The following is a 19,111-nucleotide window of genomic DNA, read 5'->3' on the forward strand; positions in this document are numbered from 1 at the left end:
GTCTCCTTGGATGACATGTCCATCCTGGGCCTCCTGCATTGCCACAGTGATGCCACCCGAAAGCTGCAGGAACAGCATCTCATATTTCGCTTGGGAACGCTGCAGCCCAAGGGTATCAATGTGGACTTCACAAGCTTCAAAATCTCCCCTCCCCCTACCGCATCCCAAAACCAGCCCAGCTCGTCCCCGCCTCCCTAACCATTCCTCCCACCTCAAGCCCCACCCCCATCTCCTATCCACTAACCTCATCCTGCCTCCTTGACCTGTCCGTCCTCCCTGGACCGACCTATCCCCTCCCTAACTCCCCACCTACATGCACCTTTACTGGCTCCAACCCCGCCTCTTTGACCTGTCTGTCTCCTCTCCACCTATCTTCTCCTTTACCCATCTTCTATCTGCCTCCCCTTTCTCCATATTTATTTAAGAAATCCCTTCCCCTCCGCCATTTCTGAAGAAGGGTCTCGACCCGAAACGTCAGCTTTCCTGCTCCTCTGATGCTGCTTGGCCTGCTGTGTTCATCCAGCTCTACACCTTGTTATCTCAGATTCTCCAGCATCAGCAGTTCCTACTATCTCAGATATAAGCCTCGCCTGTCCAGAAGGCAAATTCCTCAGAAGGCAACTCACCCATTCTAGATTTAGTCTGGTAAACCTCCTCTGAATTGCTGCCAACGCACTTGCACCCTTCCTTAAATAAGGTACACGAACTAATCAAATATGATCTCACCAGTGCCCTTTATAACCTCCTATGTAAATGATAATTAGTTTTCATAATTACTTGCTGTATTTGCATAATAGCCTTTTGTGATTCAAACACGGGAATGCTCAGATTCCTTCTACATCTCAGAACTTTGTAATCTCTCACCATTTAGATGACATACTTTACTTTTATTTCTTCCTACCAATAGACAATTTCACACTTTTTCACATTATGCTCCAATCTGCCAGATCTTTGCCCTCTCAGTTAACCTACTTGTATAGAGTTATAGAATCAGACGGCACAGAAAAGACTCTTCAGTCCAACTCGTCCGTGCAAACCAAGTTTCCCAAACTGAACTAGCCCCATTTTCCTGCGTTTGACCCACATCCTTCTCAACCTTTCCTATTCATGTCCCTCTCCAAATGTCATTTAGAAGTTGTAGCTGCACCTGCATCTACCACTTCTTCTGGCAATTTACTCCACATACGAGCCACCCTCTGTGTGGGAAATGTTGCCTCTCGGGTCCCTTTTTAGTCTTCCTCCTTTCAGCGCAAAAATGTGCCCTCAAGTTTTGAACTTGCCCACCCTATTCACCTTAGCTATTCACATTATTAATGTGGTCAGCCCTCAGCCTCCTATGCTCCAGTTGAAAAAGTCCCAGCCTGTCTAGTTTCTCCAAACAATTCAAACACTCCAGTCCTGGTGACATCCTTTATAAATCTTCTTTGTACCCTTTCCAGTTTAATAATATCCTTCCTTTAGCAGGGCAACCAGAATTGCACACAGTACTCCAAAAATGGCCTCACCAACATCCTGTGCAACAACAAAATGACATACCAACTCCTGTAGTCAATGGCCTGAGCAATGAACACAAGTGTGCCAAACGCTCCCTTTACCACCCCATCTACCTGTGATGCCATTTTCAAAGAATTATGTCTCTGAATCCCAAGGTCTTTCTGTTCAATAACACTTCACTACCATTAATTGTATAAGCCCTACTCTTACTTGTTGTACCAAAATGTAACACTTCGCATTTATCTAAATTCCATCTGCCACTCCTCGGCCCATTGGCCTGATTGATGAAGATCCCTTTGTAATCTTAGATCACCTTTTTCACGGTCCAGTATACTTTTGGTATCATCTGCAATTTACAAATCTTCCTAAGTTCTCGTCCAGATTGTTGTTTGTCATTTCTATAAACAGTGGGCCCAGCACCGATCCCTGCGGAACACTGCTGGTCACAGACCTCCAGTCCAAAAAAACCCTCCTCCACCACCACCTTCTGTCTCCTAACTTCTATGTCATCTTCACAATTTACTTTTTGACCTATCTTTGAGTTGTCAGCAAATTTGGCTGCTGATCCTTCATCTAAGTCATTTATATAAATTGTAAACAGTTGAGGTCCTAGTATTGATCCTGCATGCATACTAATCACTAGATTCTGCTAAATTGAAAAAGACTCATTTATGCCAACTCTCTTTTGCCCGTTAGCTAGCCAGCCAAATGTCTGTTCAAGTCAATATGCTACCTCCTACCCCACGAGCTTTTACTTTGTGCAATAACCATTGAATGTCAAGTGTCACCTGGTTGTCTTACTGCTGCCTTTTATCCACAACACATGTTACTTTCTCAAAGAACTTCAGTAGATTTGTTAAACATGATTCTCTTTTCATAAAACCATGTTGACTCTGCCTGATATCTAAGAGCCCTGGTATGACTTTTTTTAATAACAGCTTCTAACATTTTCCTAATGCCAAATGTTAAGCTAATTGGCCTATGGTTTACTACTTTCTGTCCCTCCATTGTTGACTTTAGGAGTTTAGCTTGCTACTCTCCAAACTAATTGAACTGTTTCTGAATTGAGGTAGAATGGTTTGACAAGTTAAAACCAATGCATCAAATTTTTCACTAGATTGAAGACCATATGAAGAAGTCCATAAGGGCCTCCATTTGTCAGCCCGCAGCTCCAGCAATTTAGTCAGGACAACTTCTCTCGGAATTCTCCTCCTGACCTTTCGTTTCCTGATTTATAACTGCTTTAGGGATCTTGTGTTTGTCCTCTATAGTGGAGACTAATGGAAAATACCTGTTCACTTCATCTTCCATCTTCTTATTTTCCATTGTCAATTCTCCAGTCTCGCTTTCTATAAGACCAACACTCATTGATAATTGGTTTTTAAATATTTCTAGAAACTCTTACTATTTATTTTATATTTCTGAGTCGCTCTGTTTTGCAATCTAATTTTTTTAGTTATTTGTTTTTTTTTGCCTAATCTTCTAACATGCCTCCTGTCTTCGCATGATTATAAGCCATTTCTTTGTTTTTGTTATTATCTATAAACTTTCTGGGTAACCACAGATGGCAGGTCCATCTCTTGGAATTTTCATATTCAGTAGAATGTATCTATTTTATGGGTTCTGAAATAGTCCCTTAAATGCCTACCATCTCATCTCTGACTTATGCTTTAACCTTGTTTGCTAATTTACTTTAGCCAGCTCTACTTTCATGCCCTCATAATTACCCTTGTTGAAGTTTTTAAAAATCTATTTCTCTCAAACTAAATGTGAAAATTGGTCATCATATAGTTGCTGCCCCCTCGGGATCCTTCACTATCAGATCAGTAATTAATCCTATCTCTTTGCTTAACGCAAGATCTAGTATAGCCTCCTCTGTGGTTGGCTCCAGATATGGCTGGTTTGAGAAACTATCCCACAAACATTCTCTGAACACCTAATCAAGGTTACATTTTCCCATCTAACTTTCCTGGTCTGTATATAATGTAATATCTCCCATAATTATTGCTGTGCTTTTCTGACAAGCTTCCACTATTTCTTCCTTTATGCTTCATGTTATTGTTTGGGCAAGCAGGCTGTTGAAATGGGAGGCATTGCTTAATGGTGCTGTTGATGACATCTTCATGGTTTTTATTAACTCAAAAAAAAAGGGATCGTTCCAGCCTCTTTCTGATTTTCTTTCATCCATCACTGGATTTCAGTCTTTTTCTTTTTGGCCCTTCGGTTGCATTTCCTCTGCATTTCTATCACCACATGCACATTTGTTAATCTCTTTCTTCAATCTCTTCAAAACTCTAAGCAAAACCTTGATTTTAATTCATGCTGTTGACCTTCTCCCTGTAAAACTCTTCACACTGTTCATTTCCCCTACAAAAACGGAGGTGATCATCCAAAACCTCATGTCTGCATGCCACTCAGTTGGATCATGATAGATCTGTACCTCATATCCCATCTACTTGCCTTGGTTCCATATCTCTCGATATCTTTTCTAAGAAAGGGTTAGGTGTCAAGATGACCACTGGCAAAATAAAAAAACATTTTTGATTATTTAATGAAATTCTTTGAATGGAACAAATCTTCAGAAGGGATTTTGAAACTGATGCATTTGCTCTGTAATGTAAATGGATTTGTGTTCATCCAGCTCTACACCTTGTTATCTCAGATTCTCCAGCATCTGCAGTTCCTACTATCTCTTGACAATTGCAAAACTGATCATGGCTGACATTGCTGCCACTAAGCATTTCATGACTGAGGTTGGCCAATGTACTTCTGAGTATGATGTTTATTGAGAAACCAGATAAGGCAACTACAATTTATGACACTGAACCTGACCCAGGTGACCTTTAAATGGTTTTTCAAAGTGCAGTCTGCAGCATGATTAATGGTAGTCCAGTATCGAACATGAAAGAATACCTCATGAACATGTGTACTCGAACCCTGGACTTCTTCACAGCTTCTTTCTCAAAGTATGATTTTTATTTATTTTACTTTTTTATTTGTTACAAAATTATTTCTGTATTCACATAGTGCCTTTGTCACGTTTCAAAGAGTCTTTACATTGCAATGGATTGACTCTTGACATGGACAAAATGCCCAGAACACTCTTGTCACCTGTAATCAATGTATGGAAAGAAGTGTCTTTTCCTACTCTTTGATTATGTATTCCAATTAAACAATTTACAGTAAGCTTTTATGACTTTAAAATAAAGAAGGTAATTTATTCTCATCGTGTGTACCCTAAATTTAAACAGCATGGACTTGATGCTCGGGCGCGCGCACACACACACCAGATGCAAATAATCTGCTTTTGCAGACTACTCTTAGTTCAGTCTGGTTTACCATTCCTGACCTCCATGTGACAGCGTGTAGTTTCTTGAATGAATTCAGTGATTTAAATCTGGCTTTGGGTCTTATAAAGGTTTTCAGCAGGTTATTAAGTTTGTTGAATATCTTAGAGGTTGATTCTCAGGTCGACTTCAAAAAAGAAACATGTTAAATATTTTGGTTGCTTGATGACTTCAATCTAGTTTCAGAGTCTAGTTCTCAGACAGGCTGACAACTACCCTTGATGGATCTATAGGGTACTGGATTATTAAAGGAGCAAAGGGCTGCGACAATGCTGATTGATGGTCATGGTGAAGATTTGCATTGGTGCAGTCACCACTATCAAACAGTGTTTTGTGGAGGAAGTGTTGACAAGAGAGCAAGGACAAAAACAAAAGATAGAAAAGGGAATAAGTGATAGGCAGAGAAACCAAGGACAAAATTCAAACAGGGCTATTGAGAAAAATAAGAGGGAGACAAACCGTGTTAAAAAGACAAGCTTAAAGTCTTTGTGCCTTAATGCACGGAGCATTTACAATAAAGTGGATGAACTAATCGCGTGGATAGATTAAACGAGTATGATATAATTGGGCTTACGGAGACTGGCTGCTTGGTGACCAGGGATGGGAATTGAATGTCCCAAGGTGTTCAGTACTAAGGAAGAGCAGTCAAAAAGGAAAAGGTGGTGGAGTGGCATTGCTGGTTAAAGAGAAAATTAACACAATGGTGAGAGAGAATATTAGCTCTGACAATGTGGAGTCTGTATGGGTAGACTTGAAAAATAACAAGGGGCAAAAAACATTAGTGGGTGTCATATATAGACCCCTAAACTGCAATGGTGATGTTGGGAAGGCATTTAACAGAAAATTAGAGATGCATGTGATAATGGAATATTGGTGATCATGGGTGGTTTTAATCTGCACATAGATTGCGGCTAATTTGATTTGCCCCATGCCCTGGAGGAGGACTTCCTGGAGTGTATACGGGATGGTTTCTTGACCAACGAGTGGAGAAGCCAACTAGAGAGCGGGCCATCTTAGACTGAGTACTGTGTAATGAGAAGGGAATCATTGCCAATCTAGCTATGTGGCACCCCTTGGGGATGCCGACCGTAACATGATAGAATTTTTTATCAAGATGGAGAGTGAGGTAGTTGACTTGGAGACTAGGGTGCTGAATCTTAATAAGGGAAACTAAGAAGATATGAGGCATAAGTTGGCCTTGATAGACTGGTGAGAGTTACTTAAAGGGATGCCAGTGGATAGGCAATGGCAAACATTCAAAGCACGGATGGGGGAACTGCAACTATTGTTTATTCCTGTTTGGCACAAAAGCAAAATGGGTAAGAGGGCCAATCCATGGCTCACAAAGGAAATTAGATATAGTATCTGATCCAAGGAAGAAGCATACAGATAGACCAAGAAAAATGTCTGAGGATTGGGAGCGTTTAGAATTCAGCAAAGAAGGACCAAGAGATTGATTAAGAGGGGGAGAATAAAGTACGAAAGTAAGCTTGCAGGGAACATAGACTGACACTAAGAGTTTCTATAGGTATGTGAAGAGAAAGAAATTGGTGAAGACATATGTACGTACCTACAGACAGAAACCGGGGAATGTATAATCAGGGACAAAAAAATAGCTGAGCAACTGAATACATACTTCGGTTCTGGCCTTACAAAAGACGATGCAAATCAGACACCAGAAATATTGAAGAATGCAAGACTTAGGGAGAGGAAAGAATTGAGGGTGATCAATTTTAGTAGAGAAATTATGCGGAAAATTGAGGGGACTGAAAGCAGACATTCACAATATATATTAATGATGTGGATGAAGGAACAAAACGTAACATGTCAAAGCCTACTGATGATACCAAGTTGGGTGGGAGGTTGAACTGTGACGAAGATGCAGAGATTCTTCAGCATGATCTGGACAGGTTGGGTGAGTGGGCAAATCAATGGCAGGTGCAGTATAATTTGGATAAATGTGAGGTTATTCACTTTGGAAGCAAAAAAAAAGGCAGATTACTACCTGAATGGCTGTAAATTGAGAGAAGGGAGTGTGCAGTGGGACGTGGGTGTCCTTTTGCACCAGTCACTGAAGGTAAGCATGCAGGTGCAGCTGGTGGTAAAGAAGGCACATGGTATGTTGGCCTTCATTGCAAGAGGTTTTGAGTACAGGAGCAGGGATGTGTTAATGCAGTTATACAAGGCCTTGGTGAGTCCACACCTAGAATATTGTGCACAGTTTTGGCCTGCTTTTCTGAGGAAGGATGCTCATGCTCTCACGGGAGTGCAGTTAAGGTTTAGCAGCCTGATTCCAGGGATGGCAGGACTGATGTATGAGGAGAGATTGACTAGGTTGGGATTATTTTTGCTGGAGTTCACACGAATAAAGGGGTGGTGTTCTCATAGAAACTTACAAAATTCTAACAGAACTAGACAGGGTAGATACAGGGAGGATGTTCCCGATGATGGGTGTGTCCAGAACCAGGAGTCTCAGTCTTGAGAATTTGGGCTAGACCATTGAGGACTGAGATGAGGAGACATTTCTTCACCCAAAGAGTGATGATCCTCTGGAATTCATTACCACAGGAAGTAGTTGATGCCAAAACATTGAATGTATTCAGGAGGCGGCTAGATATAGCACTTGGACGAATGGGATCAAAGGTTATGTGGAGAAAGCAAGATTAGGCTGTTGAGTTGGACGATCAGCCATGATCATGATGAATGGCAGAGTGGGCTCGAAAGACCAAGTGGCCGCCTCCTGCTCCTATTTTCTGTTTCCTGAACCCAGTTTTTATCACATGACCACTGAGACTCTCAAAGTTCCATTTGAATGAAACGGGCCACCACAATAAAATAGGAAATTGATAGTAACCATTGAGTTTCAGTCTTTCCTTTTATTCAGTATGAAACATAGAGTTTCTGGATTGCCTTTTTCTATTAACTTTGATGTTGTCTTGGGATGGGTCAATGTTGCACGTGTGTAACCCATCACAGATAGTGTGAGGTGTTTAAATATGTCCATGTTTATTGGATACTAGTTGGAGACATGACACCAAAAGTTGTATGAATTGTGGCAGCTATCTCAATAGCTTGTTTGTGTCCATTTTGGAAAGGTATTCACTTGGAAGTTCATATTGCTTGTCTGTACTTGGTCTGACACCATTATGTAGGCAAAAAAAAAATTTTCAGAGTCTTAAGTATGTGAATATTGCTGGAAAGGACACATTTTGTCTATGTTTTTCATCTTCATGAAAAGGTTCACAATACCAATAAAAAGGGGAATGAACTATATCAGAAGAGAGTGTTCTTTGGCGACGTGGACTCAGATTAATAGATATTTTCCCATGAAGAGTGTTGCCATGGTGAATACACCAGCCAGATGATAACTGATAATTAATTGCTGAGCTTGTTTAAATTTAAACCAGCAATTTTACTGCAGTCAAGGCAGTGCCCTGAGGAATGTAACAGAGAAATAAGTCTATTTTAAATACTTTAAAGTATTTGTTTATTTAAGTTGGTATTGTCAGTGGAAGCATTTTTCATTATTTGTTTCCAGGCTACTGCCGAGGTTGGAAGTTATTGTCCATCCATACTAATTATCCTGAAAACTTGTCTATGAAACCAAACACAGAAAATACTGAAGAAATTCAGAAGGTCTGGCAGCATCTGTGGAGAAAGAAAGAGTTAATATTTCGATATAACTCTTCGAACTATGCTGATGTAGAATTTGAGTAACATTCTGGACGAATCAAATTTTCGAAACGGAATTAGACAGTTCTTTTATTATGGCTCTTGACAGTTTTATGATCGGACTTTATTAATACCAATTTCTTTATTTTGTTTCAATAACTGAATCCAAATTCTCTTACTCTCACGGTATGATTTTGAATACTCATTCTCTGGATTTAGTCCAGGCCATTGCATTACTAGCCCAAGAGCATCATGACCTTGTGTACCCTTTTCCAGCTTAAAGGTGATTAAAGCTATTTGAAGGGAGAGCAAGCAGTCTCTGTTAAAATTTCATTACTTAACGTTTCCTTCCACCCATTAACCAATGTCACTCGATTCCCCTTTAATACAGGAGCATTTTGTTAGTGGAGAAATGGTACAATTGTAGCTAAGCCAGTAATCATTGGACTATGAAGGAAATCAGCACTGTGTAAGTAATGGGTTTTTTTTTCTTGTTACAAAACACAGAAAAGAAGCTGCTGTTTAATTGCATAAATCTTCTTTATTACATCTTTTGCATTCAGTCTCAATGTGGACCTTCAGTTCGAATTCAATTCAAAATGTGAATTCAAAGTCTTCATTGTTTGTTTTGATTCTACATGATTTATGTATGTTTGTGTGTTTATATTTTAAAAGACCCTTTTGAGGCCAAGAAGTGTTATAGTTTGGGTATACTACTTAGACCTGCACTGATAGCTTACAGCCCAGTTAGTGTGTTTCCTGTGTGTTTCCAATCATTAGCTTTCACTAATTGAAAAACATAGCAAAGGAATCAAACTTCGGTTTTGTATAAGTCTGCCAGTCTAGGAATAAACCTGGAGGCATACTCTATTACTTTCTCATCTAAATTGTACTGTAGGCCTGTTTGGTGCCAACTGCATGGTGTATTTGTTCTACAGATTTATTTTTGGAAACTAGTCTTGTTTTTTTAAAAATTCCCTTATTAAATGAGAGCTTTTCTAGCAAAGCCAGCATTTATTACCCATTTCTGATTGGTGTTTAAAAGATTTTGGTGAGCTTGCTTTCTTGAAACATTAAACAGTTTTCTGAAGCAGCAAGGATGTGTTGCTGTTGTTAGCATGTGTGACATTTTGTGCACATCAAGGTGTCAGGTGTTGCTGGGATTTGGAACCCAAGCCTACTCCTGGTTCTTAGTACAGCTACAGTACATGTAAACTGTAGAGTGTTCTAACTGCTGTTGTATCAATGCCATGCCTTAGCCCAAACATCAAAAGAGCACCCTCTGCTGCACCAGCATGCAATTTTCTGTTTTTACAACTGGAATCTTGTAAACATTAGAAACATAGAAGATAAGAGCAAGAGGAGGCCACTCAGCCCTTTGAGCCTGCTCTCTGATTTAGATGAAGTGTAATAACATCTGTCTTTCTCTCACTAAATTATTTTAGAATAATTTAGATGATTCCTTGCCATCCTTTTGTGATAAAAGGAAAAGAAATCTTTACATGATCTGAGAGTGTGTTGCTGCCATTCCTTGAAAGAATACTTTAGAGCTCAAGCATATAATGGGTATTGGATTGAATTAAAAGAGGACAAAAGCCTGATGGAGCCTTGCTTAAAGAACCTGATCTGAAAATGTACTTTTTGTAAGATGAAGATATCAGTACTGCTTCGCAGTTTGAAAAAACGTACCAACAGATTTAAGAACAACTTCTTCCCAACTGTTATCTGACTTTTGAACGGACTTAGTCGAGTTGGTATTTCTGTACACCTTCCCTGTAGCTGTAACACTATATTCTGTATTCTGTTCTGTTACCCTGATGTACTTATGTAAATTGTTATTTGTCTGGTTAGCACACAAAACAATACTTACTCTTCACTGTATTTTGGCACATGTGACAATAATAAATCAAATCAAAACCTTGCTTTTATTGGAAAGAACTTGCACAAACTACTTTTTCTGCAAATTAATTTGATCTAATGTCAGGCTTAAACTGTTACGTTTTTCATGACTTTTGTCTGTATTGTGTTGCATGATGATTTGATGATCAAAAGTGAGTGTTAAATCCCTATTTTACCTCCATTTGGTGTGTCTTTAATTATATATAGAATTGTAAAGACACTACGGCACAGCAAGTGGCTATTTACATGTCAGATCAAATGGAGCTCCATTCGGTTAAGGTACTAAATAATTATAAATGATCATTACCCTCACTTCAGGACAATCGTATGTTGATTTATCAGAGGCTACATAGTTTACTTGCTTTAAGAAATTTGAATTTTTCTCAGTCAAAAGTGCTTGTTTAGAGTAACTAAAATCAACCCATCACCATTGAAACCTCTTGGGATTTCCTCATTTCAATTCTGATAATAGGATAATTTAATTACACGATGACGAGCATGTAAAATAGCATTGTTGTATACGCAACCACTCCAATGCACATAGATGAATAATCTAAGTGGCAGCAATTAATTGGGATCAAATTAATAAATATTTTTTGACGAATGCTGCTTTTCTCAAAACTATATATTTTCCCTGTATTTTGTTCTATTCTTGTGTTCCTAACATACAGTAACCTCCGATGAAAGGGATGTATGTTAATTTTAATTTTCATTTGTTCGTGGAATGTAGGCATCATTTGCATTGTCAGAATTTACTGCCCATCCCTAAATATCATTGATGGGTGAAGGAGGGCAACAGGTTGGGAGGAGGAAGAAAAGATACCTTCCTGCCAGCTAGTAGTAGCAATAGTGGTAAGTCATTTTCTGGAGCTGCTGCAATGAAATTTAATCCAACAGAGACTAATCCAACAGAGGGGAGTTGTAGGCTTTTGTCTTGCTACAGTGAAGGTGAAACAAATTCAGAGCTTTTCATTTGGATTGTCATTATTTATTTGAAAGCCAGAAATTTCTAATAAAAGTATGGCTGCTCAAACAACCGCTAATGCTTGATGCATAAATAGATCTCAGTTGGGTAGTGGTGATAGGGGGCTACTATTGGTTTCTGTATTGCTGACAAGGGAGAATGTTTGCTAAAATTTGTCCTGTGAATGGTGACTCAATGAGCTTGAGCATGAGAAAGATATATTAATGGTTATGTATGTCATACCGTCAGGTTGTCCTGAAACATTTTATGCTCAACTTTAAAGAAAAAGTTGCACAATTAAGAAAGATGTAATATCAGCTGACAACCTGTTGTAGATCTAATCCTGCCAAAGGGTTGACTGATAATTCAAGTCAGGCCTGCTGATGCTCTTGATTAAGGATGAACGCAGGAAATAATCTATGAGACTGAAATGCCACTATCCTCCGAGTGTAATTATCATTTAAGTATTGGCCTTCTAAAGCTAGTAATTTTTTTACGCACAAGTCTTACCATCAAAGCAAAGAATTCTTACCCCAAGGACAGTGTTAAAGATATCAAGTGATATGGGGGTAGTGCAGGAAAATAGCATTAAGCTTAATGGTCAGGCATGATCTTGTTCAACGGTGCAGTGGCTCAAGGGACCAAACAGCTGACTTTTGCTCCTATTTCCTACATTGCTATTTGTTCACTTGCACTTGAGGAAATTAGATGCTCTTTTTGTTAACTTTGCGAACTAATTACGGATTTTTTTTATGACATTTGTAACTGTTCACTTTCTGTTCAGAGATGGTATATATCTATTCAATGACTTTGTAATTAGAAATGCCTATAGAATAGCCTATTCAGTGTGTTATTAAGATCTAATTGGTGAATATGTTTTCATTGAGTTTTGGTTTGAGATAGGGTTTGGAGCAAGAAGAATTATTATTTAAAAGCTTCTTTACCTCAGTGTACAGAATTTTTACATGTGGAAATCTTTGCTGTTCTCCCTGCCTGGGGGTTTAAAAAATATCAGAGTAAAGGGCATTTTGGATTGAGATGAGGAATTTCTTTACTTGGAGAGCAGTGAATCTTTAGAATTTTCTACCTCAGAGGACTGTGGACCTCAGTCACTGAGTACATTCAATACAAAGGTTCCCTTCACTGTTTTTAGCATTCTGCAGATCATTTATCATTTAGGATTGCTTCCATAACCGTAGTGTATATATGTGTCTTTGACTTCCACCTCCAGGACCGGTGTCAAAACAATACCATTTTTATTACTATCAGAGGTGAGACCTTTCTGATGATCTGTAATGATGGGGAGAAAAGTACTCTGCTGGAAGTCACTTCAGTGTTCTGAGACTGAAATTCACCTTTGTTCCCTGACTGTTGGTGAAGTGAGATTTGAATCCACAACCACTTGACTTAGAAGTGAAAATCCTAACACTATGGCAAGGTTCACTCTTCTTATGGCATTTTCCCTTGATCAAGAAGATAGAAGGTATTTTTGGTACTTAAGAATATTTCAGTTAAGAGAATCAACATCAACATTTTTTAAAAATCCTCATCCAACACAAATCCTTAAATCCCATTTCAGTTATTTCCTTTCTCATTCCCTTCATACTACGCACTATTTTGCCAACCTGTTCTGAGATTAATGCTGGTCCTTAACTGCTTCAAAAAGACACACTCAAATCTCTCTCATTTTATTGTAACACTAGAACTTCAGTAAAATGTTGTTAACTCTTTCATTTGAATCAACTGATTATACTATCTGTTTATATAGCTAATAGAGCAGATACATCAGGTGGCAAGGCTGGTGTGAGTTATTTTACTATCAGGTCAATTAAAATCAGTGCTGGAAAAGAAGAATGCTTCTAATGAAGAATACCTCCAAGCTGTGCCACTTTTCTATCTTGAGTAAATCTTGATAGGTGATTCCTAGTTCAATGATCAAACTGCTTAAAGAGAAACTCTGTGTTTCTTTGCTGTTGATTGTAGCCAGTCCATATTATTATGAACAACATTCTGTCATGTTTCTACATCCCAACTATCATCCCCTTTGGACTCCACTAATTCATGGACTAAAGCATAGTCTTAATTTTCAGGTGATAAGGTTTGACAGTATTTCTTACCAGTAACAAAAACAGACATTGCTGGAAAAGCTCACCAGGTCTGGCAGCATCTATGGAGAGAAATCAGTTAACATTTCAGATCATGTGACCCTTCCTCAGAACGTGACCCAAAATATTAACTCTGATTTCTCTCTACAGATGCTGCCAGATCTGCTGAGCTTTCCCAGCAATTTCTGTTCTTGTTTCTGATCTACAGCATCTACAGTTCTTTCAGTTTTTCTTATCAGTAAATCCACAATGGGGCAAAGAGTGAATGTTTCCTTTTAATGTTTGTAATTATATAAGAAACTGAATAATTTGGTGTGAAGCAGAATCTGGTGTCCATGCTTATCTGATTGAGGATTTTATACCCATTAACACCCAAGGAGGATCTTTTGACAGAGAAATTGACTTTGCCATTCAAACTTGGACCAATCATGAAGTAAGGTTAGACTGATGTAACAAAGCTTAGCCAATTTAATGAACTGATTCTTTTACTTAAATGGCTTATTGGTACTGGGCATAAGATCAGTTTATTATGAAACCACGAATTGCAGTAACTATGATTGGTGGGCTGGTAGCAGATTGAATGCAGATGCTGTGTTGGTTTTTGCTTGAGTGGCTATAATGACAGCCCTAGGGCAACATCTAAAAACCTCCTGTGGTTTGTTTTCCTCCTCCATTTTGTGAAAATCAATTATATCTTAATAGTTTATAGACTATACAGCAGCATTTTCACTAGAGTGCGCAAGTTTTTGTTTTCTCAAAAAAATCTGTATACTTAGATCCATTACCACATCAACTTGAGGTTGGTTTACAACAGCTGGATTCATGTTTCCTCAGGGAGAACAATGGAGCAACACATTTGCTTTAATCATTAAATGTGCACGGCAAATGATTTTTTTAAAACAGCTAAGTTTGTTCTTTGTAAGAAGCTGAGGCTGCCAATTGCACAAAGAAATTGGGGAGATCTTGGTAATTGCTTAAAATACTCTGTTACCGTAGCAAGTGTTTAATATCTCAAGCACCAGTAAGGCAAGTCTGTTAAGCAGCACACAAGCTGGTTGGCACATTTCTGCATTCGATGTTCATGGGACTTGAAACAACTTGCTTGTAGACTATTGAGTGGAACTGACTGAGAGACTTGGGTTTGCGTTTTCAGCAGGCACATATCCTAATGCTTAATGTTCTAGTTATTGCATTGACCTGTTATGCCGACTATACGGATAAGTTTATGGTGGAAATGATTATCTGCAGTGGACATAGCCGGCGTAAAAGATCAATGCAGAGTTCAGTAGAGCATCTTCACCTCTTTTATTAATATGTCTTCAAGGCACTGATTAATTATAATGTCAAAAGTTCCTCCTTGCATGTTAATGAATCACGAAGTAAAAGCCTCCTCTGAATAAACATTAACATGAGATTCTGTGTCTCACCAAGTTTTTAAGTATCTCTACAGTTTTTACAAATAGATCATTGGATATGCGCACCATGGGCCCTCTGATGCCTGGTCTTTCCCAGGGTCCTATAGTTGAATCAATGCAGTGTGAAGCTGGCAGAACGCAGCAGGTCAGGCAACATCAGAAGGGCAGGAGAGTCGACGTTTCAGGTCGGGATCCTTCATCACGACTGGATCTATTGAAGGGTCCCGACCTGAAACGTTGACTCTCCTGCTTCTCTGATGCTGCCTGACCTGCTGTATTCCTCCAGCTCCACACTGTATTGACTCTGACTGCAGCATCTGCAGTTCTTGCTATCTCCATCCTGTTGTTGATCATGTGTTACCTTGCCTTGTTTGTCCTGCTGTAATGCATCACTTCACACTTATCCACATTGCATTCCATTTGCCACTGACCAGCCTGTCTGCATCCTCTTGTAATCTAAGGCTATCCACTTCTGTTTACACCCCACCAATTTTCATATCATATTAGTTGTGAATTGATTCCAATTTACCTAGGATAGATTCTTATCAACTGCAAATTGGCCACTCTCCTTTTCATGTTTTTACTCTAAATTGCTACTTGTTCTTTTTTCCATGGCCAACCCAAATCCTTTGATATTACATGCTCCTAGCCCAGTGATATTACCACCACACCACCATCTTGCTATGGAAAAACTGTGCCCCCTTGTTATTGACAAAGTTTGCATAGTGACAATTACTGATATTAGCTTTCAGTTCAGATTTTTTTTATTGACCCCTTTCAATTCCATAAATTGCCATAGTGAGATGTGAACCAATGTCAGCTGAAGCATTTGCCCAGGTCTCCAGATGATCCCTACAAATCCTATTTCCCTAAGAGCTCCTATACTCACACTTGATCCACTTTACTCACCTCGTTCTCCAGAACCAAATCCATCAATGCATCCATGGCTCCTATTAAGCAAGGGACTGAGCATTTATCAGGGATAGGCAGGAATTTAGATTTGAGGTTACAATCAGATCAGCCATGATTTTCTTGAATGGTGGAGCAAACCTAAAGGGATGAATGGCCTACTGCTGCTTCTGATTCATCTGTTGGACTGTAATATTCTGAGCTAAGAAAATTTTCCTTCAGGAGCTCTCTGCTCTTTGCATCCTTGCTATCCTAGTCTATGTCACGACATTTAAAGACTCCAGTATAACTACATACTAGTTTTGCAACCCTCTAATTTCCTTGCAGCAATGCTCCTAAATGTTTCCCGCCGGGTGTCTTGTCGAATATGTCCATTAGACTAATGGTATCTTTCATTGTCTTTTTGACTCAAACGAAATGAATTTTTTAGGCTTGATTCCTCCAGGATGACCTCTGTTAAACATTGTAATATTCTTCTTGATCAACGCTGCTATTCCTCATTCCTCCCTTATATTTCCTGAAAGCAATGTATCTAAGAGTAAAACCAACATGGAAATTGCTGGAAAAGCCAAGCAGTCTGGCAGCATCTGTGAAGAGAAATCAAAGTTAATGTTTCAGATCCAATGACCCTTCCTCAGAACTGATGGTAGCTAGTAAAATGTCCAGTTAATAGACAGATGAGGAATTTTTTTTCTGAGGGTAGTGAATATTTGGAATTCTTTAATCACAGAGAGCTGTCAAGGCTAGATCATTAAGAATATTCAAGGCTGTGAGAAAAATTTTTAATCATTAGGGAATCAAGGGTTATGGGAATAAGACAGGAGAGTGGAGTTGAGGATTATTGGATCAGCCGTGATCTCATTGAATGGCGGAATACACACAAAGGGCTGAATGGCCTACTTCTGCTCCTACGTCTTCTGGCCTGTGGTATATTTGCATTTCTAGAAAGCTGTTGGAAAGCCACAATTTTAAACAAGATTAAAGCACATGGGATTTGGAGTAACATACTAGCATGGATTGAGGATTGGTTAACAGGTGGAAAACAGAATGTTGGACATATTTATTATCCTGATGAAAGGCTCCAAGAGGTTGCAAAAGCAGGATGAAGATTAGCCATTGCCAATGAAATGTTATTCCTGTATTAGTGACACTTAAGCTCTTATTGAATAGTTGAGTTCAAGGACTCATTCAAGAAGCATGACACCACAACACACATCATAGAATCTCTAAGTGTGGAAAGAGGCCATTCAGCCCATTGAGTCTGCGCCAACCCTCTGAAGAGCATCTCACCTAGACTCAGCCCCCCACCCTATCCCTGTAACCCCTCATTTACCATGGCTAATCCATCTAGCTTGCCCATCTCTGGGCACTACGGGGTAACTTAGCATGGCTGGTCCACCTAAACTGCACATCTTTCGCCTCTAGGAGGAAACTGGAGCACCCGGCAGAAACTCACGTAGGCGCGGTCAGAACGTGCAAACTCCACAAAGGCGGTTGCCCGTGGCTGCAGTCGAATCCAGGTCCCTGGTACCACTGAGCCACCGTACCACCAAAGCCACCATAGAATAAATGAGTCATTCTCAGATTAGCAGCCTGTAACCAGTGAAAGACTGCTACGATCATTGCTTGGGCTCCACCTGTTCATAATCTGTATCAATGATTTGGACGTGGGGATCAATTGTAATATTTACAGTTTTTGCAGATTAAAAAAAAAAGTACTCATTGGGAAGAGGCTTCAAGGGGATTTAGGCAAGCTGAGTGAGTGGGCAAAAGCATAGAAGCCGAATATAATAAATCACAGAATGCCAGAAATCTGAAAGAAATAATAAGATTGCTGGAGAAACTCAGCAAGCCTGCCAGCATCTGTGAAGAGAAAACATTTAGAGAGTTAATGTTTACGGTCCAGTGACCCTTCTTCAGAACATGAAATATTATGTGGATAAGTGTGAGGTTTTCCATTTTGGTAGGAGGTACTCAGGTGTACAGTAATTTTTAAATAGTGAGAGACTGGAAAGTGTCCTTGTTCATAGCACACTGAAAACCAGAAAGCAACCCAGAGGGCAGATGGTATAATAGCCTTATCACAAGAGGATTTGAGTATAGGAGCAAAGAAATCCTGCTTCAACTGTAATTGTGTAAAGTACTGGTCCTCTTACCTAAGGAAAGATGTGCTTGCCACAGAGCCAAATGCATTGGAAGTTCAAGAGAATGATTCCTGGGATGCTGGGATTATCCTGTGAGAAGAGATTTAAAAGACTGAGCCTGTATTCTCTAGAGTTTAGAAGAATGAGAGGTGATCTCGTAGAAACTTTCAGAATTTTTAAGAAGATAGCTAGAGTAGATGCAGAAAGGATGGTTCCTGGCTGTGAGTATTAGAACCAGTGACACTGACTCCAAATAAAGGGCAAATCATTAAGGATTGAGATGAAGAGAAACTTCACTCAGGGGATATGAATCTTTGCAATTCGGTACTCCCTGGTAGCTCAGGTCATTGATAGATTTCTAGTTAGGAATCTCATCGAGAGGAATGCGGAGAGCAGGGAATGTGGCATACAGTGGCGGGGCAGGCTCGTGGAACTGAACAGCCTGTTCCTCCCACGTCCCTACTATTTCTTCCTTCGGCATTGTGACTGTGCAAATCCTTTATATGTCTTTTTCTCCTTTTTAATGCTAGTTTCATTCCCATTAAACTCCTCAACAGCACAAGCAAATGGCCTTGCAAGGACATTGGCAATGTTGCACCTCTGAGTCAGATACACCCTCTGTAAGTTCCACCTCTCTAGTCCCAGTCTAGGTGTCACAGAAATCTAAAGATATCTTCACAAATATCATCCAAACTGATATCTTTGACATTAACTCTTTCTGGATGAACTATAACCATTTATGGCATCAACTCAAAAGTGGTCTTTGTTAAGCAGTGTAAGTCTCTCAGTATATACCTTAAGCAAAATAATCTTTTTCAGATGGTTGGCTTCTCCGCAATAACTGTTTCCTGACTTGGCAAATACTGTTTTTAAATATAATTTGTTTTCACGGTGACTTTCTACATTTCTATTTGCCAATGATTAGCTGAGTGCAGCCATTTTACATTATCAGATAAGTGCTGGGGTATTTCTTCCTTCTATAAAAATCCCTCCCCATTCTGTTTACAATACAATAAGATCTGTAAAGTAGTATATGTTTCAGCTCAAGTTGAAATGAAGTAATGACTTTTGTGATTCTTTGCTTTGTGACAAGAACTAATGAACTGCAGAAAGGCTTTGAAACTGGTGATAAATTGTGCCGTAAACTCTTAATCATGACTAC

At 39.3% G+C, this 19,111-nt stretch overlaps 1 protein-coding gene across 1 annotated transcript in view; it reads right to left on the bottom strand.

Moving 5' to 3' along the window:
- efcab11 (EF-hand calcium binding domain 11) overlaps positions 1–15,841 on the bottom strand; it is an 88,550-nt gene extending 72,709 nt beyond the window's left edge. The window contains exon 1 of the mRNA XM_048600023.1: positions 15,806–15,841. Within this exon, the coding sequence (XP_048455980.1) occupies positions 15,806–15,841 (36 nt within the window). The remainder of the gene's footprint in view (positions 1–15,805) is intronic.
- Between the last annotated feature and the right edge of the window lie 3,270 nt (positions 15,842–19,111).

The sequence above is a fragment of the Rhincodon typus genome, chromosome 8, assembly GCF_021869965.1.
Source record: "Rhincodon typus isolate 14 chromosome 8, sRhiTyp1.1, whole genome shotgun sequence".
Taxonomy (NCBI): domain Eukaryota; kingdom Metazoa; phylum Chordata; class Chondrichthyes; order Orectolobiformes; family Rhincodontidae; genus Rhincodon; species Rhincodon typus.